The 27,520-nt window shown below is 40.2% G+C and overlaps 2 protein-coding genes across 5 annotated transcripts in view; one reads left to right on the forward strand and one right to left on the reverse strand.

The window, feature by feature from the left end:
- RABGAP1L (RAB GTPase activating protein 1 like) overlaps positions 1–27,520 on the forward strand; it is a 701,003-nt gene that overhangs the window by 405,321 nt on the left and 268,162 nt on the right. Inside the window, exon 1 of one of the 4 annotated variants that reach the window (XM_087438187.1) lies at positions 8,384–8,555. The exons of the other annotated variants lie outside the window; for them this stretch is intronic. Coding sequence (XP_087294313.1) covers positions 8,472–8,555 — 84 coding nt within the window. The 5' untranslated portion in view covers positions 8,384–8,471. Of the gene's footprint in view, positions 1–8,383; positions 8,556–27,520 lie in introns of those variants that run through there. 4 annotated transcript variants of the gene reach the window in all.
- On the reverse strand, positions 7,310–12,637 carry LOC147917751 (uncharacterized). The gene is given in 3 exon segments (XM_087438205.1): positions 7,310–7,560; positions 7,865–10,420; positions 10,422–12,637. Coding segments are annotated over 2 exon segments (2,202 nt in total). The 5' UTR covers positions 11,363–12,637; the 3' UTR covers positions 7,310–7,560; positions 7,865–9,159.

Below are 27,520 nucleotides of genomic sequence, written 5' to 3' on the forward strand. Positions count from 1 at the left end.
TAATCTTTTCTTTTATAGTTAGTTTTGTGTCCTGTTTAAGAAATATTTGCCTAACCCAAAGTCATGAAAATATTCTCTGATGTAATCTAGAAATTTCATTCTTTTGCTTTTTACGCTGAGGATCTATCAACAATTGATTTTTTGTATGAAGTAGAAGTCAAGGTTTGTTTTCTTTCCATATGTATCTCCAATTGATCCAGCATTATTTTTAAGCAACCATTCTTTCCTCACTGTATTGCTACAGCGTGCTTATTGTAAATCAGATCCATGTACGTATATGTCATGGTCCGTATCTGGCCCATTCTTTTTTTTTTTTTTTAAGTTCTGGCTTATTTTTTTAATTGAATGTATTTGACATATAACATTGTGCAAATTTAAGATGTACAATATGTTAATTTGATACATTTATGTATTGTAATATGATTGCCATTGTAGTGATATTTAGCACCTCCATCACATTACATAATTATCCTATCTTTTTAGTAGTTGGGATAATTGTTTTAGTCTCTTAGCAAGTTTGTTGGCTGTAGTACAATATTGGTGTCTATATTTATTATACTGTGCATTAAATCTCTATGGCTTATTTACTACTGATTGCAAGTTTGTACCCTTAAAGAACATCAATATTATCCTCCCACCCCCCATCCCCTGGTAACCACCATTTTATTCTGTCTTTTATGAGTTTGACATTTTTAGATTTAACATATAAGTGATGTCATGCAGTACTTGTCTTTCACTGTCTGACTTATCTCACTTAGCATAATGTGCTCAAGGTCTATCCATGTTGTTGCAAATGGCAGGATATCCTCCTTTCTAGTGGCTGAATAATATTCCATTGTATGTATACACTACATCTTTTTTTATCCATTCATCCATTGATAAGCATTTAAGTTGTTTCCATATTTTGGCTATTGTGAATAATGCTGCAATAAACATGGAAGTGCATATATCTCATCAAAATCCTGTTATTTATGGACCATTCCATTCTGTTGAGCTATAGTTTTGTGCCGCATAATGTTTCAGGCAACCATGGACCACAAATATGACAGTAGTCCCATAATATTAGTACCATATAGCCTAGGTATATAGTAGGCTATACCATCTAGGTTTGTTTAAGTACACTCTATGATATTTGCACAACGACAAAATTGCCTAATGACACATTTCTCAGAATATATCTGCATTGTTACGTGACACATGACTGTAGTTATCCATCTTTGTACCAATACCATACTATTATAATTACACTAGCTTTACGATAAGTCTTATTATCTGATAGCGTTGGGCCTACAACTGTTCTGCTTCAAAATTGTTTTTACTATCTTGGCCCCTTGTAGTTTCATACTTTAGATTCAGCTTGGCAGTTTTTGAAGGAAAAAAATACCTTTGAGGATTTTGATTTGATGTTGCATTGTATTGATTATCAATTTTATTAATTTTTTCAAAGAGCCAACTTTTGGATTTCTTGATTTTATCTATTATATGTTTGCTTTCTATTTCATTGATATCTGCTCTTGTTTTTGTTTCATTTATTACATTTTAAGTTAAATTTGCTGTTTTTTTTAACTTCTTAAAATGCTTAAATCAGTGATTTTTTTTAGCCTTTTTCCTGTTCTAATAGATCCATAAAAGACTAAAAATTGCTCCTAAATACTGCCTTAAATGCATTTTTATAAAGTTTATTTTCCTGCCTTAAGGCTTTGATTTTTATAATCAACATAATTAAGGTTCAATTTACATACAATAAACTCTATCCATTTTATGCATATAGTTTGATAAATGTTGAAAAATGTATACACCTATGTAACCATAATCAAATTACACCAGAATCAAGATACCAAACCTACATCAAACTAAAAAGCTTCTGCACAGCAAAAGAAACCATCAAAAAAATGGAAAGGCAACCTACCGAAAGGGAGAAAATACTTGCAAATCATATATCTGATAAGAGGTTAATATCCAAAATATATAAAGAGCACATAGAACTCAATAGCAAAAAAAAAATCTGATTAAAAAATGGGCAGAAGCTCTGAATAGACATTTTTCCAAAGAAGACATACAGATGGCCGACAAGTATATGAAAAGATGCTCAACATCACTCATTATCAGCAAAATGCAAATCAAAACCACAATGAGATATCACCTCACGCTTGTTAGAATGGCTGTTATCAAAAAGACAAGAAATAAGAAGTGTTGGTGAGGATATGGAGAAAAGGGAACCCTTGTACACTGTTGGTGGGAGTGTAAATTGGCACGGCTATACTCCAAACAGGATGAAGCTTTCTCAAAAAATTAGAAATAGAACTATCATATGATTCAGCACTTCCACTCTGGGTATTTATCTGAAGGAAATGAAAACACTAACTTGAAAAGACATATGCACCCCCATGTTCATTGCAGCATTGTTTACAATAGCTAAGATGTGGAAACAATCTAAATGTCCATCAGTGGATGAATAGAGAAAGAAAATGTGATATATACATACAATGGAATATTATTCAGCCATAAAAGAGAGTGAAACTTTGCCGATCTTGTCATCCATGCAACAACACAGCTGGACCTTGAGGACGCTATGCTAAGTGAAATAAGTCAGACAGAGAAAGGCAAATACCATATGATCTCACTTATATGTGGGATCTAACAAAGAAAAGAAAACAAAACTAAACAAAACAAAAGCAAGCTCTGAGATACAGAGAACAGATTGATGGTTGCCAGTGGCAGGGAGTGGGTGAAATGGGTGAAGGGAGTCAAAACGTACAAACTTTCAGTTATAAAATTAATGTCAGGAGATGTGATGTACAGCATGGCCACTATAGTTAATAATACTGAATTGCATATTTGAAAGTTGCTAAGAGTAAATCTTAAAAGTTCTCATCACAAGAAAATAAATTTTTATAACTATGTATGGTGACAAATGTTAACTAGACTTATTGTTGGTGATCATTTTGCAGTGTACACAAATGTTGAATTACTATGTTGTACATCTGAAACTAATATAATGTTATATATCAATTATACCTCAATACAAAGAAATAAACAAAGTGCTTCCACTTCCAAAAAAAGAAAAGAAATGACATATTCTAAAGGGGAATGGTAAAAAAGATGAGAAAATGCTTTTCATGTATTTTCGATTTGGGTTTTTGATACCTCAATACCAGAGAACCAGAGGAACACTGGCATTCTTTATTGTTTTATCATTATGTAAATCAAGTAGATTGTCTTTTCCAATAAAATTCTATATGTTACAAAAAGATACCAAACATTTATATCACCCCAAAAAGTTCTCTCATGCTCCTTTGCAGTCAATCCTCCCACCCATGCCTGACCCCAGGCAACCACTTATCTTATTTCTGCCATTATAGATTATTTTCCATTTTGTAGAATTTAATATAAATGGATCATACGGTGTATACTTTTGGCTTCTCTCATGCAGCACAGTGCTTTTGAGATTCATCCATGTAGTTGAGTATTTTAGTAGTCCATTCTTTTTTATTACTGAGTAGTATTGCATTGTAACTTCACAAATTTGGGTGTCATATTTTATTACCATTTAGTTTTAAATATTTTCTAATTTCCATGGTGATTTCTTTGACCCATCACATTTGGTGACTTCTAAGTTATTTTTTGGTGTTGATTTCTAGCTTAATTTCACTATGGTCAAAGAACATGCTCTGTATGATTTCAAAACTTCTGAAATTTGTTGAGACTTGCCTTATGACCTGAATATGCTCTCTTTTGGTATTGATTAAATAAACTTTGTAATGGTGCTTTTCTAATCTTCTTTATAGCTACTGGATTTTTGTTTTTGTTTTCAGTTCTATCCATTAGTGATGAAATTGTGCTAAAATTCCCAACTATGATTTTGGACTTGTCTGTTTTTCCTTTTAGTTCTGTCAAGTTTTGCTCTCTATCTTTTGAGGCTATGTTCTTCCATGCATACAAATTTAGTACTGTTGTATCTTCGTATTGAATTAACCTTATTATCATTATAAAATGTCTTTCATATTGCTAGTATGTACTTTGATATAAGTATGGCCACATTAGCTTTATTTTGCATCGTATAACTTTTTACTTTCGACTGAGTCCTTATGTTTAAGGTGTGTCTCTTTTAAGCATATTATAATTGAGTTTTGTCTTTTTAACTAGCTCTACAATCTTTTCTTTTTATTGGAGTATTAATTATATTTACATTCAATGAACTTACTGACATATTTGATTTTAAACTTAGTATCTCACTATTTGTGATCTGTATGTCTCAACCATTATTTGGCTTTTTTTTCCTCTCTCTTTTTCTTCCATTTTCCACTTTCCACTCTGTAACCACTTGTAACCACTAAAAAACATGCAGTTTTTATACTTATAGTTGTTACCCTAGAGATCACAGTGTGCATTCTTGGCTTACTAGAATCCACCTTAGATGAGTACTTTGATCACTTCTTGGACATGTAAGAACCTTACATCTCTTTAACTCCATATCTCACTTTTCTGCTTGTTGTCCTATAGTTGTCACGTATTTAATTCTGTATCAACATCCCCTCCCCCACATACACACCTGGGATGTTATTTTTTGTGTTTTAAACTATCAGTATTCATTTAGACTTTATCTGTTTCTATTTTTCTATTCTTAAATTGAACGCCTATTTGTCTGTTCTTGTGTTCTTCGTTTCTTCCTGCATTGCCTCCATCTGGGATCCTTTGTAGGATCCCAAAAAGGGAACCCCAACTCCAGTCTCGGGAAGGCGCGGACCCACAGACACAGAAGACCGAGCTTGATGCAAATGCAAGAGGTTTTATTAAGCGGAGCTCCGGGTCGACACGTGTCTCTCGCAGGAGACAGAGGAGTCGACCCCGAACCTTAAGGGGCAAGCTCTTTTATAGGATTCGGAAGCATAAAGCGGGAAAAGGTTGGCGCGGTCTTACATGATTGGCTAATTTAAAACATTTAAATAGTTACATTTTATGGCGCGAATTGCTATGGTGCGAAGCAATTATCAGGTTACACACACGCGTCCCCATCTGGACCCCCTCCACCCCGACCCTCCCAAACTTATCCCTCTGGAGCACTCTCTTGTTCTCAATTCTTCCCCGAACAGTTTAGGGTGGGTCTTCTATGAATAGAGTCAGTCAGGATCGATAAACGTTCCCCCTTATACCAGGAATCCTTAGGGTGTGGAGGTGCCTGTCTCTAAGGTATTAACTTTTAAATTTTTAATATAATTTACTTCCTTCATTCCCCACTTCTTCTTTTGTCCCTAGTTCTAATCTTAGAACTTAGTTTTCGGTGTCTACTATCAGTGGCTCATTGCGTGGGAGAGCTTGGTAATGGCGTTGGAGCGTCATAGCATGCACTGCATTGACTCTTTTTCTTATGAAAGCAGTAATTCTATTGAAAACACACGGTCCGAAGACCAAAAGTAGAAAAAAAATCAGCAAGGGTCCTGCTAGGGAGGATAGTAAGGTCGTCATCCAGGGGAACTTAGTGAACCAAGATTCAAACCAGCTTTGTTGCGCCTCCCTGCTTCGCTGCCTCATGTCTAATCTTTTCTTTAATTTTTGCATTGAATCTCGGACTACCCCTGTGTGATCTGCATAGAAACAGCAGTCTTCTTTAAGGGCCGCACAAAGTCCTCCCTCTCTTAAAAACAGCAGATCTAATCCTCTTCTATTCTGGAGCACTACTTCAGACAGGGAGGTGAGGGACTCTTCTAATTTAGAGATGGACTGTTCTAAAGTCCTGAGGTCTTCATCTATAGCATTGCTCAAGGCAGTTAATCCCCTTTCTCCTGTGACTAAGGCCGTAGTGCCAGTCCCTACGCCCGCGGCAACTCCCAGTCCCAGGAGTACAGCCAGGGTGAGGGATACTGGTTCCCTTCTCCATAATCTGGATCTCTGGTCAAATTTATCCTCGAAACTATTGGCAGTATGATAATAAATTCTAGGTACCAACTGCACAAGCACGCAAAAATCTTGTGACGAATTGAATACGCCAGTTGAGATGCAGGGGGTCAGGCCTGTAGAGCAAGCCCACCACCTATTGGGCCCTGGTATCAGAAAATAACCAGGTGTGGTCGGAAGGCTGACCTCAGTCTTATTACATAGAGCCTGGTAGCCCGGGGGAATTTTTCCTAAGCATAGTCCTAAACCGGTCCCCGACACATCCGTTAGGGTTAGCCGCCCTTCTTTGCCCCAAAGACAAGTCGTGTGGTCTGTGGTGTTATTATAGACCCCCATGGTGGCAATTCCTTCATAATAAGGGGGGCTGACCGCTAGGCATAGCCAGCATGCTTCAGTCATTTCAGGGTTGGAGCCATTTAAGGCGTAGTAAGCTCCCCGTACTAAGTTAGACAGTCTGTGCCATCTTTGCTCAGTAGGTGCTGCGGGAGGTGGCGTAGATGGTGGTCGCAGAGCAGATCTGGTGACCATATCTACGGTCCCATTTAGGGTTATGGACTTTGCCTGGGGGGGTTTGGGGCTATTTAACCCTATCGGTCTGCTGGCGGGGGATTTTTGGGACAGAGGGGGCCTCCGATCGGCTAGGATCCTGTTTGGCCCTATTGGTCTGCTGGCGGGGGGTTCTATTTTTAATCTAATAGAGAAGGTCAGGCCATCATCATATCGTTCTTTGTACAATCTTATTCCCCATGAATGACCATTCCCGATCCAGGTTTTAATTGTTTTTCCTTTCTCTGTGAACTGAATGGTTAAGGGGTGGCACCAGGTATTGCATTCTGGGCCCCAATTAGTTGTTCGCCCTCCCTTCCATGTCCACTGACTTATCTGGTGGCTGTAGTTTGCTCTAACCCTGATTAAATCCCAAGAAGAGGAGGGTTTCCAATAAGTAGTCCCACTGGTTTCACATCCCCAGTTCTTACAGTAGAAGTCTTCTTTGTCCCCGCACCAGGAGTTAATTGAACGAGGTCGGTGGTAACCGGGGCACACGTAAAAGGGCACTGCCTTTAGTCTACTCCGGCGATCGGGGGTGCCACACCCTCCGGCTTGTCTCGCCGACCCATGGCGTCCCGGAGGGGATGGGGCCCTACCGTTATCTGTGAACCTTTCTAAGTCCCAACCGGGGGCTCCAATAACTAGTTTACAAAGGTCAGGGTGTAAGTCTGGCCACCATGTCCAAGGGGGAGCAGTTTTTTGGATTGACCAGGTTATATCTCCTACCTGGGAGACGACTTGCCACGTGAGCAGTTGAGGTGCGTGGGGATTAGGATTGGACGATCTGCTCGCCGTTCCCACGACGCAAACGCAATTTAAGAGGGTTATCAGTCTTTTCCACCTTCCAGAGATCTGCTGCATTCTGGGGTGCCTTCTTTACGTGTGTGGCGTGAATCCAAGAGGTTATACCGTCCACCTTGACTGCTGTGGGCGTAGTGAGGAGCACCACGTAGGGCCCCTTCCAACGTGGCTCTAATGACCCCGTCCGATGTCGTCTCACAAGGACAGAGTCCCCAACCTGGAATTGGTGCAGGATGAGCAGATCACCAGGCTGGTAGGCCTCTTTTAGCTGGTTCCAGATGTCGCGCCTGACGGCCTCGAGTGCTTTCAAGCGGGCTGACAAAGGTATAGAAGGTATAATGTCAGGGTCATGTATCCCTATTTGTGCCAAAGGGGGAGGGGTTCCATAGAGGATTTCAAAGGGTGTAAGTTTTAAGGGTCCCTGTGGAGTGTTCCGGGCGCGGAACAGGGCAAAGGGCAGGAGGGCTGTCCAGTCACTATCGCCGGTCTCTATGGACAATTTAGTTAGGGTCTCTTTAATTGTTCTATTCATCCTTTCTACCTGGCCTGAGCTCTGGGGTCTATAAGCACAATGTAATTTCCAATTGATCCCCAGTTAACTGGCCAGTCCCTGACTTACCTGGGCAACGAATGCAGGACCATTGTCAGATCCAATTACCTTTGGGATCCCGAATCTCGGGAGGATTTCTTCCAATATCTTCTTGGCTACTACAGAGGCAGTCTCTTTTCGGGTGGGGAAAGCCTCTACCCATCCCGAGAAGGTATCTACAAATACTAGAAGATATTTATTTTCATACCGGGCCGGTTTGATTTCAGTAAAGTCTATCTCCCAAAAGGTTCCGGGCCTGTCTCCCCGGAGTCTATGTCCAGTGCGGTATTTGGTAACTGCAGCATTTGTGAGAGCGCAAGCTCTACAATCCTTATAAATTTCTTCAGCCGCCTTTCTCAAATCTGGTACCTGGTACGGGGAGGCCTCAATAATTTTAATTAGTTTCTGAGGGCTCAAGTGGGTTAGCCAATGTAGATGTGATAGATATTCTCGCCCCTCTGCAACGGAAAGGTCTATCTCTTCTTTAGTTAGTTCCCCACCGGAGACAGTTTTGTTGACCTTAGCTCCCTGGAGAGTCAGGACCATAGGTCCTAGTGCCGCCCGCTTGGCTTCCAAATCTGCTAAGCGGTTCCCTTGAGCTATGGGGTCGGTGCCTTTCTGATGATCTGGGCAATGGATGATTGCCACCTTTTTAGGCAAATGTATAGCCTCTAGGAGGCTCAGAATCTCTTTTTTATTTTTGATATCTTTTCCGGCCGAGGTAAGCAGCCCTCTTTGTTTATAAATAGCCCCATGAACATGGGCAGTAGCAAAGGCATACCGGCTGTCCGTGTATATATTCACAGTCTTATTCTCAGCTAACCTTAACGCCTGTGTCAGGGCGATAAGCTCAGCCTTTTGTGCAGAAGTCCCTTCCGGCAAGCTGCTTGCCCACAGAGTCTTTTTCCCGTCTACCACAGCAGCCCCAGCCATCCTCTTACCTTCTGCCATAAAGCTGCTGCCGTCGGTGTACCAATTAGGGGCCCCAGCCCATGGCTTATCCGGCAGATCGGGTCGGGTCCCCGTTTCTGATGCCAAGATGTCGCCGCATTGGTGAACAGGTATTTCATCATCCGCTTCGGGCAGTAGTGTGGCCGGGTTTAAGATGGCCGGTGGGGCAATGGTAATTCTCTCAGTTAGGAGCAGACTTTGGTAGTGAGTCATCCGGGCGTTAGTCATCCATCGATCTGGAGGCTGTCTGATAATGCTTTCTGAGGCATGGGGGGTTACTACGGTTATCTGTTGGCCCAGAGTTAACTTATCTGCATCTTTTACCAGCTGGGCAGTGGCGGCGATTGCCCTTAAGCAGGAGGGCCATCCACTGGCTACCGGATCCAGTTTTTTGATAGATATGCGACTGGGCGCTTCCAGGGCCCAAGGGCTTTAGTTAGGACTCCCCGGGCGATTCTCTTTCTTTCATCTACATACAAGGTGAAGGGCTTGGTCAAATCTGGTAGGGCCAACGCGGGTGCCTCTAATAATGCCCGTTTTAGAGTCTCAAAAGCCTTCTGGTGCTCTAGAGTCCAGACAAAGTTCCCACTTTTCTTAGTCAATGGGTACAGTGGAGCAGCCAGGGTAGCAAACCCAGGGATCCACAATCGGCAGAAGCCAGCTGTCCCCAGGAATTCCCTTACCTGGCGAGCGGAGGTTGGGGCCGGAATCTGGGTCACAGTCTTTTTCCGTGCGTCGGTTAACCACCTTTGGCCGTCCTTTAGTGTGTAGCCTAAGTAGACTACTTTTTTCTGGCACAACTGTGCCTTTTTTTTCGACGCCCGGTATCCCAACTCACCCAACTCGGCCAGGAGGCGCTTGGTCCCTTCTTCACAGTCTCCCGGGGTTTCCGCCGCCAACAATAGATCATCTACGTACTGTAAAAGAGTCACTTGAGGGTTTTTAACCCTATAATCAGTCAAGTCCCTGTGGAGGGCTTCATCAAACAGGGTAGGGGAGTTTTGAAAACCTTGAGGTAGTCTCGTCCAAGTCAGTTGTCCAACGATCCCCATATCAGGGTCGCGCCACTCGAAAGCAAAAAGTAATTGGCTTTTTGGGTGAAGCCGTAGACAGAAGAATGCATCTTTCAGGTCCAAGACAGTGTACCATTTTCGTGATGGGGGGAGGGAGCTGAGTAGGTTTGGCACGGTAGGGTGTAAATCCTGCACTCTTTTATTTATCTCTCTCAAATCCTGGACCGGCCTATAATCATTAGTTCCAGGCTTTTTTACAGGCAGGAGGGGGGTGTTCCAAGGAGACTGGCAAGGAACCAGGAATTTCCCCAAAGGTTGCTTCAGTACTGAATCCTCTCCTAAAGACAACACCTTGGGTGTGGCCCTTTTCTCGGGGCATTCCCTTGCCCAGTGTCCTCTCTCCTTACAATAGGCACATTGGTCCTTGTCCAAGGGTTGCCGTCTGCGTGAGCCTGGTCGTGGGGCGTTGCCCAGGTTCCCTGACTGTCTGTGATCTGGCCCTGTCGCTTTTATCACTGCGGCCAGCATTTTAGTTAGTTTTTTTTTTTCTTTTTTTTTTTTTTTTTCTCGTCTCCTGTCTCTCCTGTCTTCCCTCTCCTCAGCCTCCCTTCTCTCTCTCTCGCTTTTCCTCTTCACTCTCCCTTTTATGATACACCTTTTCAGCCTCCTTTATTACGTCCCGCAGGTCGTAGTCTTGCAGCCCCTCTAGCCTTTGTAATCTCCTCTTTATATCTGGGGCTGACTGTCCAATAAAGGCCATAATGACAGAGGCCTTCTGCCCTTCCGAGGACGGATCAAAGGGCGTGTACCTGCGGTAAGCCTCCATCAATCGTTCTAGAAAAACGGAGGGGGGTTCAGTGGATCCTTGCTGAATCTCTCTTACCTTAGCCAAATTGGTGGGCCGCCTTGCGGCTCCCCGGAGACCCGCCACTAGAGCCCGGCGGTAAGCGGACAGCGACCCCCTACCTTCAGCCGTGTTATAGTCCCAGTTGGGTCGGTTGTGCGGAAACCCTTCTTCCGCCTCAGCTATCGTTGCCGGCTGCCCGTTGGTGCCTTGGATGTTCTTTCTTGCTTCCTGTGTGATTCTTTCTCTCTCCTCCGTGGTGAAGAGCGCCTGTAAGAGCTGTTGACAGTCATCCCAAGTGGGCTGATGGGAAAACATTAGGGACTCTATCAGGGCAGTTAATCCGGCGGGGTTTTCTGAAAAGGGGGGATGGTTATTTTTCCAGTTATACAGGTCTGAGGAAGAGAAAGGCCAGTACTGGAGGGGTGACAGCTGGTTGGGTCCCGCAGGAGCTCCATACTCTCTTAGCGGGAGCGCCACCGTGGTATCAGGCCCGTCCGGAGTGGCTCCGCGGCGGCTTCGGGTTCCAGCGGAGGGACCCGAGCCAGTCGCCCTCCGTCCTGATTGCGATCCTGGAGCGGGGGAGGGGTAAGGGGGAGGCGAGAAAGGGGACCATTCGGGAGGAGGCTCAATCTCAGGGTAGACCCCGGGGGGGGGGGGCCGAAGGGGTCTCCGACTCCGCTGTTCGAGTTGATTTCGATTTCTTTCATGTCTCCGCATCTTGTAGCGCCAGGACTCGGGGGCCTAGTTTTTCCGCTTTTACCCATGGCTTAACCCACGGGAGTGGGTTCTGCACTAGATCCTGCCACACTGTAATATGTGGTCGTTGGTCAGGATGGGACCCCGGTCTCTCCTGGAAAACAATAGCCCTCACCGCGAGAATAACAGATTAAACGTCCCCTCAGGGGGCCAACCCACATTGAGGAAGGGCCACTCAGAGGTGCAAAAAGTCTGCCAACGCCCTTTTTTTATTTCTACCGACAAATCGTGCGCTCTCGCTCTCACTTCAGTCCAGTGGTCTAAGGTCAAAGAGAAGGGGGTCGTCATAGTCTGTCCCATCCCGTCAAATGAGGTCCACGTAACGAACAAAAACAGAACAATGAACGCCAAAAACACAGCAAGACATAAACAACTTTGCCCGGTTGGTGTCTCTACAAGCCAACCGAAGGCGGTTTCAGACGGGAGGGGTTTTCGTCTCCTCCCTGGGAAAAAGAGTGCCGTTTCTTTTTCCACCTGAAAGGGGGTGGTCAGGCTTTCCTGACTCCCCTTGTCCCTTGGGGCGTCCCCCAGGGTTGCAGCCTGCAGTTCCCAGCACGTCTGCCACTGCAGCCGCTCGGCCCTCACGGCCCGAAGCGGCGGCTGCCCAGATACCGAGACCAAAGCAATGCTTCGCGGCGCCGCACACACTCACACACCCAGTCACTCAGGCTTACCTCCAAGGGGTCTTCGGAGTCTGGGGTGACCGCGTGGATCCCGGACGAGCCCCCAAATGTAGGATCCCAAAAAGGGAACCCCAACTCCAGTCTCGGGAAGGCGCGGACCCACAGACACAGAAGACCGAGCTTGATGCAAATGCAAGAGGTTTTATTAAGCGGAACTCCGGGTCGACACGTGTCTCTCGCAGGAGACAGAGGAGTCGACCCCGAACCTTAAGGGGCAAGCTCTTTTATAGGATTCGGAAGCATAAAGCGGGAAAAGGTTGGCGCGGTCTTACATGATTGGCTAATTTAAAACATTTAAACAGTTACATTTTATGGCGCGAATTGCTATGGCGCGAAGCAATTATCAGGTTACACACACGCGTCCCCATCTGGACCCCCTCCACCCCGACCCTCCCAAACTTATCCCTCTGGAGCACTCTCTTGTTCTCAATTCTTCCCCGAACAGTTTAGGGTGGGTCTTCTATGAATAGAGTCAGTCAGGATCGATAAACGTTCCCCCTTATACCAGGAATCCTTAGGGTGTGGAGGTGCCTGTCTCTAAGGTATTAACTTTTAAATTTTTAATATAATTTACTTCCTTCACCTTTTCCTTGTGCTTGAAGAACTGTCTTTAATATTTCTTTAGTGAAAGTCTGCTGGTGAAAATTCTTCCATTTTTCCTTTGCCTGAGAGCCTCATCATTTTGTCTTTATTTTGGAAAGATATTTTTATTTGGTATAGACTTCTGGGTTGGCAGGGTTTTTCACTAGCATTTTAAAGATGTTATTCTGTTGTCTTCAGGCTCCCATCATTTCTGTTGAAAGATGATTGTCAGTCTTATCATGGTTTCTTTAAAGGTAATGCATCTTTTTTAAAAATATATTTTATTGAAGTCATATTGGCTTATAAAATTGTGTAATTTCAGGTGTACATTATTATTTATCAGTTTCTGTATAGACTACATCGTGTTCACCACCAATAGTCTAGTTTTTGTCTGTCACCATACATATGTGCCCCTTTGCTCCTTTTGCCCTCCTGCCCACTGCATCTTTTTTCTCTGCTTTAAAAATTTTTTTATTGATCTTTGGTTTTTCAACAGTTTCTTCTATGATGTGCCCTTGATGTGGTTTTCTTTATATTTATACTTCCTAGAGTTTGTTATTGAATCTGTTTCTTGACATAGTTTGTCACTTTTACAAAATTCTTAGCCCATATCTCTCCAAATATTGTTTGCCTGTCTCTTGTATTCTGGGCCTCCAAGTACTCATATTTTACTATGTCCCTTATGTCTTACCCTATTTTAAAAATTTCCCTTCTTTTTGTGTATCTCTATCTGGGTATTTTTTACTAGTCCTCTCTCCAGGCTATTAAATTTTTAATTTTGGTTGTTTTATTTTTCAGTTCTAGAATTTCCATTTGGTTCTTTTAAAAAATAGATTCCAGTTCCTTAGTGACATTTGTATCTTTTTCTTTTATTTTCTTGAACAGATTAATCATAATTATTTTAAAGTCCAAGTCTGATAAAGTCTAATATCTGATCACCTATCAATATATTCCTATTGTCTCGTGTTTCTTGATTTTTATTTCCTCATATTTTTGTTCGTGCTTGATCATTTTTAATAGAGTTCTGGATCTTGTGTATGAAGAATTATAAAGGCTTTGGATGATGTTATTTTACTGCACAGAAGATTCAGTGTTCCTCTGGTAGGAAGATGCAGTATGGTGGATCCCTTTGACCCAGTTTTGACTATTTCTTGCTTATACGGTGAGGGCCTTTCAGGATCTCAACTAAAAGCCTGAGGTATTTACTAGAGACCTTCCTTTATGGTGGCCCTGCACTTCAATTTTTGTCCCTGACACTATGAAACCACTGAAATCTCTGCTTAGTTATTTTTAGTATTCTTGCAGGCCACTTTTTCCAAAATTTCCCCTTCTACAAGATATTATTTAGTCCCCATAATGAAATATGAGAGCTCAAATTTTCACAATATTTCCCTCAAACTATTCAGTAGACAAGTTGTTGGTTAATAGTTTCAGATTTTCTTGAGGAGAGTGGTAATTTTCACTGATCCTCTTGTTTACAGTGGGATGAAGAATGTACTGGATTAGCATAATGATAAATCTTAATCTCTTAGAGTAAGAGTTTTATTTATTTTTCCCTGCTTTAAATCACTCATTTCACATTTTCTATTTTAGAAAAATTATCTAATTCTGCTTCATTGCCAAGGACAATTATGTTTATAGCCATTCAGAATAGCAAATGCATGCTCACACGTATACATACACATATAAAAGAAATCTTAGCAACCCAAAGTTGAAAAGTTTCACTGTGTGTGTGTGTTTGGGGGCTAACTTCATGCTTAGCTTTTGCTTACAATATTTTAAAAACATTTTTTATATTTGTTAGTATCACTAAACTCATACAGGAGCGATTATTTTGGGGTTTTATTTTTTTGGTCCTTTTAAATATACATATTAATAGGATAGACTTTCTATCAGTCAGAGCTCAGCTGGGAATATATGATGTTATTTTAAATACTAATTTTTCTTGTGAAACTGTAACAACGAAAAGGTCAAGTTTGTGAAGCTGGAGTCCTAGAAAGAGAATGAGTGATTTGTAATGCTCTTGAGAGTGTCTGAAGAGATTTTTAAAATTTCTTTATGTGCTTGGTCCTATAAGAGCTTTTTTTGAAATAGTTTTGTAGTTTCTTGGAGCCTGTAGTCTTTCAACTGAAAAGGTAATTGAAGCCATCACACTATTACTAGAGTAAAGAATAGAAATGGTGGGATTATGATGATGATATAAATGTATAAAATTAGAATACAGGGGTTAGTGTGTATCCTAAGGGTTTGATTGTGGTGACTCTTTTAAAAAACAACATTACTCTTTGAGGACGAGAAGAAAAGTAATATTACTTTTTAAAATACAGAGAAAAGAGAAAACAAAACTAACCTGCAAAGATATAACACAGGGAACCTTCAAATAAAATTCTATTCATGGTGCTTCCTGAATTTCTGATTTTTCTCAAAATAGAGATCTATTTCTATACTAGATTCAAATGCCTTAAATATCCTAAACAATAAATTCTCAGTTATTCCTGAGTGGATTAATTATAGAAATATGGGGACTTATTTCCTGTTTACTAATTGTTATACAGTTGGCAGCATCTTTATAACTCTGAAGCCTCTTCCTTAACCAGACCTTTTCCTGCATTTTTAAAAGACCTAGGAAGGGTGTGAATCTGAATTGCTCTCCTCCTCCTTCCCATCTGTTCAGATCTTAATTGCCCACCTCCCTTGTGAAGCTTGTCCTACCCACTTCTCCCCACAGTGATTTACAGATTAAAAATACTCTATAAAATTTACATTATTATTATGGATTATGTTTTGAACCTTATCTGATTAATTTAAATATTTGCTGCGGTGTGTTCAGTCTCAGGGAAGAGGCTATCTCTGACAATTTTTTTCTATCTCAGAGAGCAGAGTGCAATACCGCTTACATAGTGTCAGTATAATTAACTCTATGGTCTTGACTTGATGAAACTGACTGTGTTAATCCAGATCCTCTAAGAAGCCTGTCACCAAGACAGGATTAAATGTGTAAGAAATGTATTAGGGGAAATGGGTGTAAGAGAAAATAAGGAGGAAGCTGGGAGAGTTGTTGGACCACAAAGCTAGTCCGACCCCAAGGGAAGAAGAGCAGGAAGGTTAGGTGGAAGTATCTTAGGCTGTAGTGCACTTTTCTAAGGAAAGTGTGGCAAGGCCAATGGGAATCCTCAGCCAAAGTTGCCTGTGAGGTCTCACTTCTCCCAGAAGCTGGCCCTGCTTTAGTATTCTTGCTGTGCTCAGTCACATTCCCATCACTCCATGGGAAGTGTGGCCTTGGTGCAAATGTAGGGGTGGATTTCAGAGCACAGCAAGTGGGACCCTCAGTCAATTATGTTCCCTGCTGTTGGAGATCTGAGAGGTGCATTTTCATGGTCCCCATACTGATATTTTAGATGAAAATTTAATGTATATAAACTCTAAAAGAGCTCTCTGTTCCTACCATTTCCTTCTTCTGTAAAGGAATTTTATTCATAAAAATTATTCAGGCTAAGCTCCTTAAGAGCAGAGCTGTTGCTTTTCTTTATTTTGTAGAGTTCCTTTGTGATGTTCTTTATGTAACGTTTTTTTTTAAATCAAAAGTCCAAGAATGTGAACTAATCACTGAGTAATTTACCACAATCACACAATAGTTTACTTGTAATGGAGGCATAAAAATTTTTTTTAAAGATTTGATAGTCTAGTTGTTTTACATTTCACTTTCTTCACCTTGGTACTTCTGAAGATTTTAGGCCATTCACTTTTTATGTCCCTCAATTTGGGTTTGATGTTTCCTCATGGTTAGATTCAGGTTATTACTCTTTGACAGGAATAACACAGAAGGAATGATCTGTTCTTATTTTTTCCTCCCAGGTAGCACACAGTGCAGTTTTTCCTATTATTGATGATACTCACTTTGATGGCATAAATAAGATATTGTTTACCAGGCTTCCCCACTACAAAGTTACTCTTTTCCTATTTGTAATTAGTAAGTATTTTGTGTGAGATAATTTGTGACTATGTAAATATCTTGTTCCTCATCAGACTTTACATTTATTTATTATCATATTCAAATGAACTCATGGATTCTCATTTTTCTCAGTGAATTATATTCTCTTACTATCATTATTTGTTTTGGTGCTCAGATTGTCCCCAGCTGGGCAGTGGGAAAACTTCAAGCTGGCGTCTGTGTCCTTTTGACATACTCTATCATTCTTTGAGCACTGCCTTTTTCCTGCCTCAAAAAGATGTTCCAGGTTTATTTCTCTGCCCTAGCTCTAGAATTAGCTATTTCTCCAAGGAGCCCTGTTTTCTTTAGTCAAAAATGGTAAGAAACCAAGATCTGTATGCTAGGTTTGTTCATTGCTATTAGGATGTCATTGCTCACAAGTCATCTCAGTGGACATGGGTAGGGAATGTATATACATATGAATATACATATAGGTATATATATGCATGTGTGTGCATACAACATACATTTGCATCCATATTTTTCTTTTTTTTATTGACATATAATTTCACCACTTTATTTTTTAGAGAATTATAATTTTTTGTTTATTGCAGTAACATGGTTTGTAACATTGTATAAATTTCAGTTGTACATCATTATACTTCTATTTCTGCATAGATTACATCATATTCACCACCCAAATACTAATTACAACCCATCACCACACACATGTGCCGAATTATCCCTTTCGCCCTCTTCCCTCCCCCCTTCCCCTCTGGTAACCACCAATCCAATCTCTGTCTCTATGTGTTTGTTTATTGTTGTTATTATCTACTACTTAATGAAGGAAATCATACGGTATTTGACCTTCTCCCTCTGACTTATTTCACTTTGCATAATACCCGCAATGTCCATCCATGTTGTCACAAATGACTGGATTTCATCTTTTCTTATGGCTGAGTAGTATTCCATTGTGTATATATACCACATCTTCTTTATCCATTCGTCCCTTGATGGGCACTTAGGTTGCTTCCAAGTCTTGGCTATTGTGAATAACGCTGCAGTGAACACAGGGGTGCGTGTATCTTTACACATGGGTGTTTTCATGTTCTTTGGATAAATACCCAGCAGTGGAATAGCTGGATCATATGGTAGTTCTATCCTTGATTTTTTGAGGAATCTCCATACTGTTTTCCATAGTGGCTGCACCAGTTTGCACTCCCACCAGCAGTGTATGAGAGTTCCCTTCTCTCCACATCCTCTCCAACATATGTTGTTTCCTGTCTTGTTAAGTATAGCCATTCTGACGAGCATGAGGTGATATCTCATTGTAGTTTTGATTTGCATTTCCCTGATAGTTAGTGATTTTGAACATCTTTTCATGTGTCTGTTGGCCATCTGTATATCTTCTTTGGAGAAATGTCTGTTCAGGTCTTTTTGCCCATTTTTTAATTGGGTTGGTAGTTTTCTTGTTGTTGAGGTGCATGAGTTCTTTATATATTTTGGAGATTCAGCCCTTATCAGATGTATGGTTTGCAAATATCTTCTCCCAATTGATAGGTTGTCTTTTCGTTTTGTTGATGGTTTCCTTTGCTGTGCAGAAGCTTTTTAGTTTGATGTAGTCCCACCTGTTTATTTTTTCTATTGTTTCTCTTGCCTGGTCAGACATGGTGTTTGAAAAGATGTTGCTAAGACCGATGTCGAAGAGCATACTGCCTATGTTTTCTTCTAGAAGTTTCATAGTTTCAGGTCTTACATTCAAGTCTTTAATCCATTTTGAGTTAATTTTTGTGTATGGTGTAAGGTAAGGATCTACTTTCATTTTTTTGCATGTGGCTATCCAGTTTTCCCAACACCATTTGTTGAAGAGACTTTCTTTTCTCCATTGTATGTTCTTGGCTCCTTTGTCAAAGATTAGCTGTCCATAGATGTGTGGGTTTATTTCTGGGCTTTCGATTCTATTCCATTGATCTGTGTGTGTGTTTTTGTGCCAGTACCATGCTGTTTTGGTTACTATAGCTTTGTAGTATATTTTGAAATCAGGAGTGTGATACCCCCAGCTTTGTTCTTTTTTCTCAGGATTCCTTTAGCTATTCGGGGTCTTTTGTTGTTCCATATAAATTTTAGGATTCTTTGTTCTATTTCTGTGAAAAATGTTGGAACTTTGATAGGGATTGCATTGAATCTATGGATGGCTTTAGGAAGTATGGACATGTTAACTATGTTAATTCTTCCAATCCAAGAGCACGGAATATCTTTCCATTTCTTTGTGTCTTCTTCAATTTCTTTCAGCAATGTTTTATAGTTTTCAGTATACAGCTCTTTCACCTCTTTGGTTAAGTTTATTCCTAGGTATTTTATTCTTTTTGTTGCAATTGTAAATGGGATGGTATTCTTAATTTCTCTTTCTGCTACTTCGTTGTTAGTGTATAGAAATGCAACTGATTTTTGTATGTTGATTTTGTATCCTGCAAGTTTACCATATTCGTTTATTACTTCTAAAAGTTTTCTGGTGGATTCTTTAGGGTTTTCTATATATAAAATCATGTCATCTGCAAACAGTGACAGTTTCATTTCTTCCTTTCCAATTTGGATCCCTTTTATTTCTTTCTCTTGCCTGATTGCTCTGGCTAGGACTTCCAGTACTATGTTAAATAGGAGTGGTGACAGTGGGCATCCTTGTCTGGTTCCTGTTCTTAGAGGGATAGGTTTCAGTTTTTCACCATTGAGGATGATATTAGCTGTGGGTTTGTCATACATGGCCTTTATTATGTTGAGGTACTTTCCTTCTATACCCATTTTATTCAGAGTTTTTATCATAAATGGATGCTGTATCTTGTCTAATGCTTTCTCTGCATCTATTGATGCAGATGCTTTTCCTTTTCAGCCTTTTGCTTAGTCTATATTGTCAGCTCCAACTTTTATCCACCACCTTAGGCAGTCACAAAATTAAACAATTGCCTGTAATTATTTTTGACAAATGCCCCTGGGGAAAAAGCCTTTTCACATCGAGTGAGCTTTGCAAGTGGAGTCTTCAGGGAACCACTAGACAGGTCAAATAATGATAATTCTCTGGGAATGATTCTTTGCAGGAGCTCTAGCCCCATTTTGCTCCCTCTGATGGCTGCCAGGCTGCTTGTTTTCACTGTAAATGCAGGCTGTTAGTTTTCAAGGTCATCACAGAGATGCAGAGCAGGGAGTAGAACTATGGCAAGTTAAAACTGCCACAAAGCTTGCTGTTCTTATGGAGATTCAGTTGTTTTTCTGTAATACTGTTTCTCAGGCTACCGCAAACCTTTAGTCAATTTTCAGAGCTCTGAATAAGTTGATTAATAACAATTTTTGCCGTTTGTCCTGCTGTTATTGAGGAGCACATTTTCAGAGACCCTTACTCTGCCTTTTTTGTTGATGTCACTGTTCATATTTTTTTTACATCTGTTTACTTGTGTTGAAAACCATAGATCCGTAGGAATACTTCCAATTCCAATCCAACTCCTTTCTCTGACAATGAGAAATCTAGCTCCCATTATCCATAGTATATTAATCCATTTGATCAACATCCCTGTATGTAACCAATCTCCCATTGCTGCTGCCACTCCTCTCTTGCACCAATCCCTCCTTACCATTGTCAGGCTGCAACACCCATGCCAGAACGTCACCCTGCGTGTACTCCTCCTCCTCCTGCCACCCACTTCAGATGGATGGCCTCGTCATCCTGATTAGGGTTTGATACCCCATGCCAGGCCACCTCTCTGTGTCATGTCTATCTTCCTCTGCCTGATGGTTTCAGGAAGGGAATGAAAAGAAGCCTAATGACTTTTTAAAGATGAATTTTATTATCCTTTCTGTCCATGAGTTTTACTTGTGAGAGTTTGTAAAGATATCTTAGACTTACATTGGAATATCTGGCTTCAACGAGTTTAAAAAAAGGTACAACTTATGTCTTTAAAAAAATTGGTGGAGGGGCCAGGCCGGTGGCGTAAGTGGTTAAGTGCGCGCACTCCACTTCGGCAGCCTGGGGTTCGCCAGTTCGGATCCCGGGCATGCACTGATGCACTGCTTGGCAGGCCATGCTGTGGCGGCGTCCCATATAAAGTGGAGGAAGATGGGCACGGATGTTAGCCCAGGGCCAGTCTTCCTCAGCAAAAAAAGAGGAGGATTGGCAGATGTTAGCACAGGGCTGATCTCCTCACACACAAAAAATAATAAAATTAAAAAAAAAATTGGTGGAGGGTTTTTTTTAGCATCTGTAGAAAACTGATCATTCTCAAGAAGTCAAGGAACCTCAGAATCAACAAGAATTTTAGTAGTGAGTAAAACCCCCTCCAGATAGCTCTGTATTCATCCTGATGATGGCTAAAATGGGGTATTTGAAAGAAGGATATAGTAATCCTACTTCATCTCAGCCTGTCTTTGCTACCATTTTTTCAGCACTTCACTATGTGCTAGGCACTGTTTTTAATCCTTAGAAAAGCTTATATGATGGTTTCTATTATTATCCTTGTGTTATAGATGAAGATTCTGCTGCCCTTTATCACACAAGTCCTCAAAAGATTTGTCTGTACTTACTGTAACCAATTCCTCTCCTCCAACTTTTTCCTAGACTCATTTCAGTCAGGATTTCACCTGTATCATTGCACTGAAAATGGTCTGGTCAGAAAACAAATGCATTTGAAATCATAAAGTATCATAGTCTTTTTCATCTCAGTAGTAACTCCCTTCTTCCAGTTGCTCACGCTAGAAACCTTGAATTGTTCTTGACTCTCCTTTCTTTCTCTTACACTACATGTTGAGAAAGTGACAGCTGTAACCTATCACCGGGAGCAGCAGTGCCCGGTTGCCAACCTAGACACGACTCACACAGGCACTGGATGGAACAATGCTTTACTCTCATAGAAAAGAGACAGAGCAAGATCAGCTTCAATAGAGTGTCAGTCCACCATGGTGAGCGAGTCTTAACCCTGCAGCTGTCGCAGGGAGATGGTCTGCACACACCCTCTTGTGCTGCAGATGAAGGACCCCGTTCCCTCCTTGCCGAGATCATCGATAACAGTGGGATTGGCCAGGTGCCATATGACACACACAGAACAAAGAAGTACAATCAAGCTTGGAACACAGAAAGATATTCCCAGACAAGGCGATAAGCCCAGCACAGGCTGTGAGGGCTCCTTATCTCCCACACCAGGAAATGTTCCAGGCCCACAGTACACTCTTTTGCAACTGTGCAAAGGTTTGACAGGCTGTGCGTGACTGCCTTTCACAATACCACACATCTAATCCATTAGGAAATCTTATTGGCTCTATCTTCGAAAGATATCCAGAATCTGACGATTTTTCACCACTTCCACTGCAGCCACCCTGACCTAAACTACAGTTATCTACCTGGTCTTCTTGCTTCTGTGGCTTTCTGTTTCATTCGTTGTAAAAGCCCAAGTCCTTCTAGTGGTTTACAAGGCTGTAAACTTCATGCATTACTGTTGTCTCCATCATGCCTTCTGCCCCAGCCGTACATGCAAGGCTTGCTTACACATCAGAGCCCTTGCACTTACTGTCTCCTCTGCTTGGAACACTCTTCTAGAGATCTACTCGGCTTACTCTTTACCTGTCTCAACTCCTTGCACAAGTGTTACTTTATTCAGTGTGGCCTGCTGTATCCACCCTACTTAAAATTGTAGTCTCCTCTCAGCCCAGCACCCCGCAGCCCCTTTCCCAGCTTTGCTTTTTGCTTTTGTACTTACTACCTTCGAACATATGTATGTATATTTTTACTTATTTAGGTCCTTGTCTTTTTCCACTAGAAAATAAGCTTTATGAGAGCAAAAGTTTTTTGCCAAACTTGTTCACTACTTACACCAGTCTTTCACATAGTAGACTCTCAATAAATATTTGTTACCTCAAAGCATTTGAAGTTTAGGGAAATTAAATAGTTTTGGTAAGTGGCAGAGCTGGAATTTTAAGTGTTTGGTATTCAGATCCAGTATTAGAAAACTTTTAAGTAAATTTTTTAACAAACAGTGATTTTAGAGTACTTCACTATCAATGTGTTACTGTCGTGGGCACTGTAGTTAGGGGCTAATTTTGGTATTTAGACTAATCTGAGAACCTCATAACTATATTGTTAGTTTTACAGGAAAACACATGCTGAGTTTCAAAGAAAATACTGGTAAATGAACTACTTATGACCACAGACTACCTGTACTGGATACTAAAGGAATAAGAAAACATGTCATTGATAATGATTCTAAAGACTTGGAGTAAAAGGAATATGATGAGGAATATTGAGTACTGAAAATTTTTAATAGAAATATTGATTTATAACCAAATTTTAAAAGTTTAAATTGTAGTGTGGGCATACATCTACATTCATTTTTCATTTACTTGATTTTTTTAAATGTTTGTGGCCCTTCTTGAAACTAATAATTCATTATTCTAATCAATAACAATTTTGGTCTTATTAATTAAAAACACTTTGTATTGATTTTCTTTTTGTAAGCTAATTGAGAAATAAATGATTTCAACTTAATTCTAGATGTAGGTGTGTGTGTCTGTACCCAAAAAAAATCTGTCTCTCTCCAAGAAGATAGATAGATATAGATATTTGTCCGAGAGAACACACACACTCACACACGCTCATATACAGTTGATCCTCATTATTCATAGATTCCATATTTGCAAATTTGCCTACTTGCCAAGATGTATTTGTAACTCCAAAATCAATACTCTTAGAGCTTTTGTGGTCATTTACTGATGTGCCTTTGCCCCATGTGGAAAATTTGAATCACCTGATGCATACATTCCAAGTTCAGATAAAAACCAGGTAATGCTCTGCTTTCTTGTTTTAACTCTCGTACTGTAAACAAGTGTCCTTTTTGCAGTATATGTATTATGCTTTTGGTAATTTTGGTGTTGGTGATTTTGCTGTTTAAAATGGCCCCCAAGCATAGTGCCGAAGGGCTGTCTGGTGTTGCTAAGCACGAGAAGGCTGTGATGTCCCTTACAGAGAAAATACGTGTGTTAGATAAACTTTGTTTGGGCATGAGTTGTAGTGCTGTTGACCGTGATTTCAATATTAATGAATCAACAATAAATATTAAATAAGGTGTCTTTAAATAGAAACACACATAAAACAAGGTTTTATATATATTGATTGGTTGCCAAAAATGTTGTGACCAGAGGCTCACTGAAGCCTAACCCTCTATTTCCCCTAGGGGCAGTGATTCAATATCCACTAATTCAGTGTTCACAGCAACTTTATAGAACATAACTATTGCAAGTAATGAGAATCTACTGTACTACTTCTTGGAGTTTTCTCCAAGAAGAGTAGTTTTTATTGGTTGTTTCACTATTTTAGTCATTATATTAAACTCCAAAGAAGCCTTGATGTGTCTTTCATATATGTATATTCTAGAGATGTCACCCAAATTGAAATCTTGACACAAACCATTGAATGGCAGATTACTAATAAGTAATTTTTTTTTAATTTTAATTAAAGTTTTAAAATTATGAACTATATCATACATTCAAATGAATAAACATAATCTGTATTTTGATTTCTTAAAATAAATAATAGAAATAACATCCTTGTACCTAAAACTTAGGAAGTATAATATTACCAATGTCTTTGAATACTCCCAGGTGCTCCTCTCAGACTCAGCCTTCCCCCACCGGAGTCAACCAGTCTCCTAAATTTTCTGATTATCATTCTTCTGAGTTCTTTAACTAAAGTCATCTCTCTGATTAGTTTATGAATATTTATTGACTACATAGCAAAAAGAAAAATTTATGTTTTATTGTTAGTTTTTTGTAACTCACCTGAACTCAGCCATGTAAGTCAACAGTCAGTAAGATCCAGAGGCTGCGTAGTGACAGTAGCTAAGACCTTGAGCTCTGGAGCTGGGCTGCCTGAGTTTACTCCTAGCCTGCTGCTTACTAACTGGATGACCTTGAACAAGTTATTTAACTTCTCTGTGCCTCGGTTTCTTCTTCTATAAAATGGGGATATTAACAGTACTTACATCAGAGGGTTGTTGTGAGGATTAAATAAACTAATATATGTAAATACCTGGAATAATGGGTAGCAATTCTTAATAAATATTAGTGGCTATTTAACAGTTAGAGAAATTAATGCTAAAAAATTCTTTGAAAGGCCACTTGTATTCTTAAGTGCTATATTAAATAATCTTTTCTTTAAATGTTACCCAAATTTCTTTTAGACAACCAGATGTCTTATGATTCTTGTCACTCTGTGACCTCTTTTCACGTAACTTATTGTTGCATTACTTAAAAATAGTCTTTCCTTGTTATCTCTTTTTGTCTCTCTGATTATGTGGGAACAGATCTCTTTTTTACTTTGTAAATAAATTTATTCCACATATTTTATACTTGGTTGTTTCCCTGACGTGCTCCTTTAAGGGCTACTAGTGCCAAGAACAGTAATCCAAAGGCTCATTTGTTTGTTTGTTTTGACCTCATGTTGACAGAAACTCATTGTAGAAGTCATGACACAGTTTATGTATCTAATAAGTGGCAAATTGCTTTACATAAAGTCAAGCTCCTCTTAAAGTGAGAAGGAGATCTGAGTTGATTCCTGTTCTCAATATTGCTCTTAGATCTGTATTTAAGAAATCACGAGACAGCTCAATATTTAGGTGGGAGTTTGGAGAAACACTTACGCGTCATGGTTAAAGCTGGTGAACTAAACTACTGTCTATCAATAGACAGTAAATCAGCAAGCACGTCAGTTACTTTAGCAGTGCCAAGAAGCTAAATGGGGATCTGTTTTAGAAGTTTGATCCTTTCTTGCATGCCCACATAGCAGCCTCTCTATCGTGCTAGAGAACATCTTCTGATTTCCTTTTCATTCTTGGTGTGAGTCTGAGCTTCCTTCATTTTTCCCATAACTGTGCTTGTCTGATAAAATAGAACTGTATGTTGCCCATTCCTGGGACAAAAGAGAAATAGCATTCTGTATTTCCTGTACCAAACTCTTAAAAGTTTGTGTGTGAGAGAGTGTTTGGGGAGAAAGGAGGTGGTAGATGAATCTTTAGACATAATCTAGCTGTAAGACTAGAAACTTTCCTTAATGATTTTAATGTAATTCAAGAGCAGTAGTAGTTATTGTGCATTTTGTATTGGCAAATACAGTCTCACTACCCTGTGGAAAATTATTTTCAAAGTTAGCATCCCAATCAATGGATAACAATTATTCACAAGGCAAAAAATGTCAATTGTTTTCCATATTTATTTCATTAAGGAGAACTTACCTTATATATAAATGTTAGCACCAACAAGATTAAGCCTTACCAGCTCTCTCTGCTTTCATGTCTGTAGTCAACATGTTAATAAATATATGACGTAAGGAATTAAAAGCCCTCTTTTCCTAAATCCAGAAGTCATGGATTGAAAAAGATTAAGCTGCCCTTGATCACATTGTCATTTCTCTTGAGGATATGGAATCTTATCCTCCATCTCTATTGAACTCCAAGGAAAATCAGAAGATAGACCCTCCCATCTTTCATGGACCCAAACACATAAGTATTTAGGAAGAATAATTCTGCACAGAGTGAATCTGAGTGATTGTCTTAGTCTGTTTGGGCTGCTATAACAAAAATACTGGCTGGCTTAAACAACAAACATTTATTTCTCACGGTTCTCAAAGCTGGGAAGTGTAAGATCAAGGTGCTGGCAGATTCAGTGTCTGTTGAGGGCTCACTTCCTGGTTCATAGATGGTCATCTTTGCGCTGTGTCCTCACATGCTGAAGAGGGGAGGGAGTTTTCTGTGGTCTCGTTTATAAGGACACTAATCCTATTTATGAGAGCTTACCCTCATGACCTAGTCACCTCCCAATGGTCTCACTTCCAAAGACCATCACACTGGGGATTAGGTTTCAACATATGAATTTTGGGGGAATGTAAACACTCAGTCTATACCATTGGTGTAATAAAGATATTGAGAGTACAGGCTCTATATTCAGACAGACTCGAATTCATATCCTAACTCTAGCTATGTGATCTTGCTCAAGTTAATTACCCTCTCTAAACCTCACTTTTTAAAAATTTTTTTTATTGATGTTTTAATAGTTTATAACATTGTGAAGTTTTTAGTTGTACATTTTTGTTTGTCCATCACCATATACATGTCTCCCTTCACCCCTTGTGCCCACCCCCCACCCCCATTGCCCCTGGTAACCACAATACAGTTTTCTCTGTCCATGTGCTGGTTTACATTCCACATATGCGTGAGATCATACGGTGTTTGTCTTTCTCTTTCTGGCTTATTTCACTTAACATAATACCCTCCAGGTCCGTCCATGTTGTTGCAAATGGGACGATTTTGTCTTTTTTTATGGCTGAGTAGTCAGTTGAGGGACACTTGGGTTACTTCCACTTCTTGGCTATAGTGAATAATGCTGCAATGAACATAGGGGTGCATAAGCCTCTTTGGATTGTTGATTTCAGGTTAAACCTCACTTTTTTTTTATGTCATAGGCTTTGTGAGGATTAATTGAGAACATGGAAAAGTACTTGGCACAGTGTCTGCCATATAATAAAGAGGCCAAGCTCTCTCATGCCTTTGTACATGTCCTTCCCCTGCAGCATGCCTGAAGAATCTCCATATTCTTCCTTGTGAGAATGTGAGACCAAGTTTGCAGCAATTCTGGTCACATCCTCTTCTTTAAGATTAAGACAATATCACCTTGTCTGAGATGTCTTCCTTGCCTTTAACTTTACTCATTGCACTATGACCTGGTTACCCATCTTTTTCCTCTAAGCTTTCATATATCCATTAGCACTTCTCTCACTGTGCACTTTTTCATTGTACATACGGAACTCTTCTACAAGACTCTGAGCTGAGGAGCATGGACTATGTACATCTTTGTAGCCACTTCACTAAGTACAGTGTTTGATACATAATAGGTGCT

Source organism: Ceratotherium simum, chromosome 2 (genome assembly GCF_057802395.1).
Source record: "Ceratotherium simum simum isolate JZ-2026a chromosome 2, ASM5780239v1, whole genome shotgun sequence".
Lineage (NCBI taxonomy): Eukaryota > Metazoa > Chordata > Mammalia > Perissodactyla > Rhinocerotidae > Ceratotherium > Ceratotherium simum.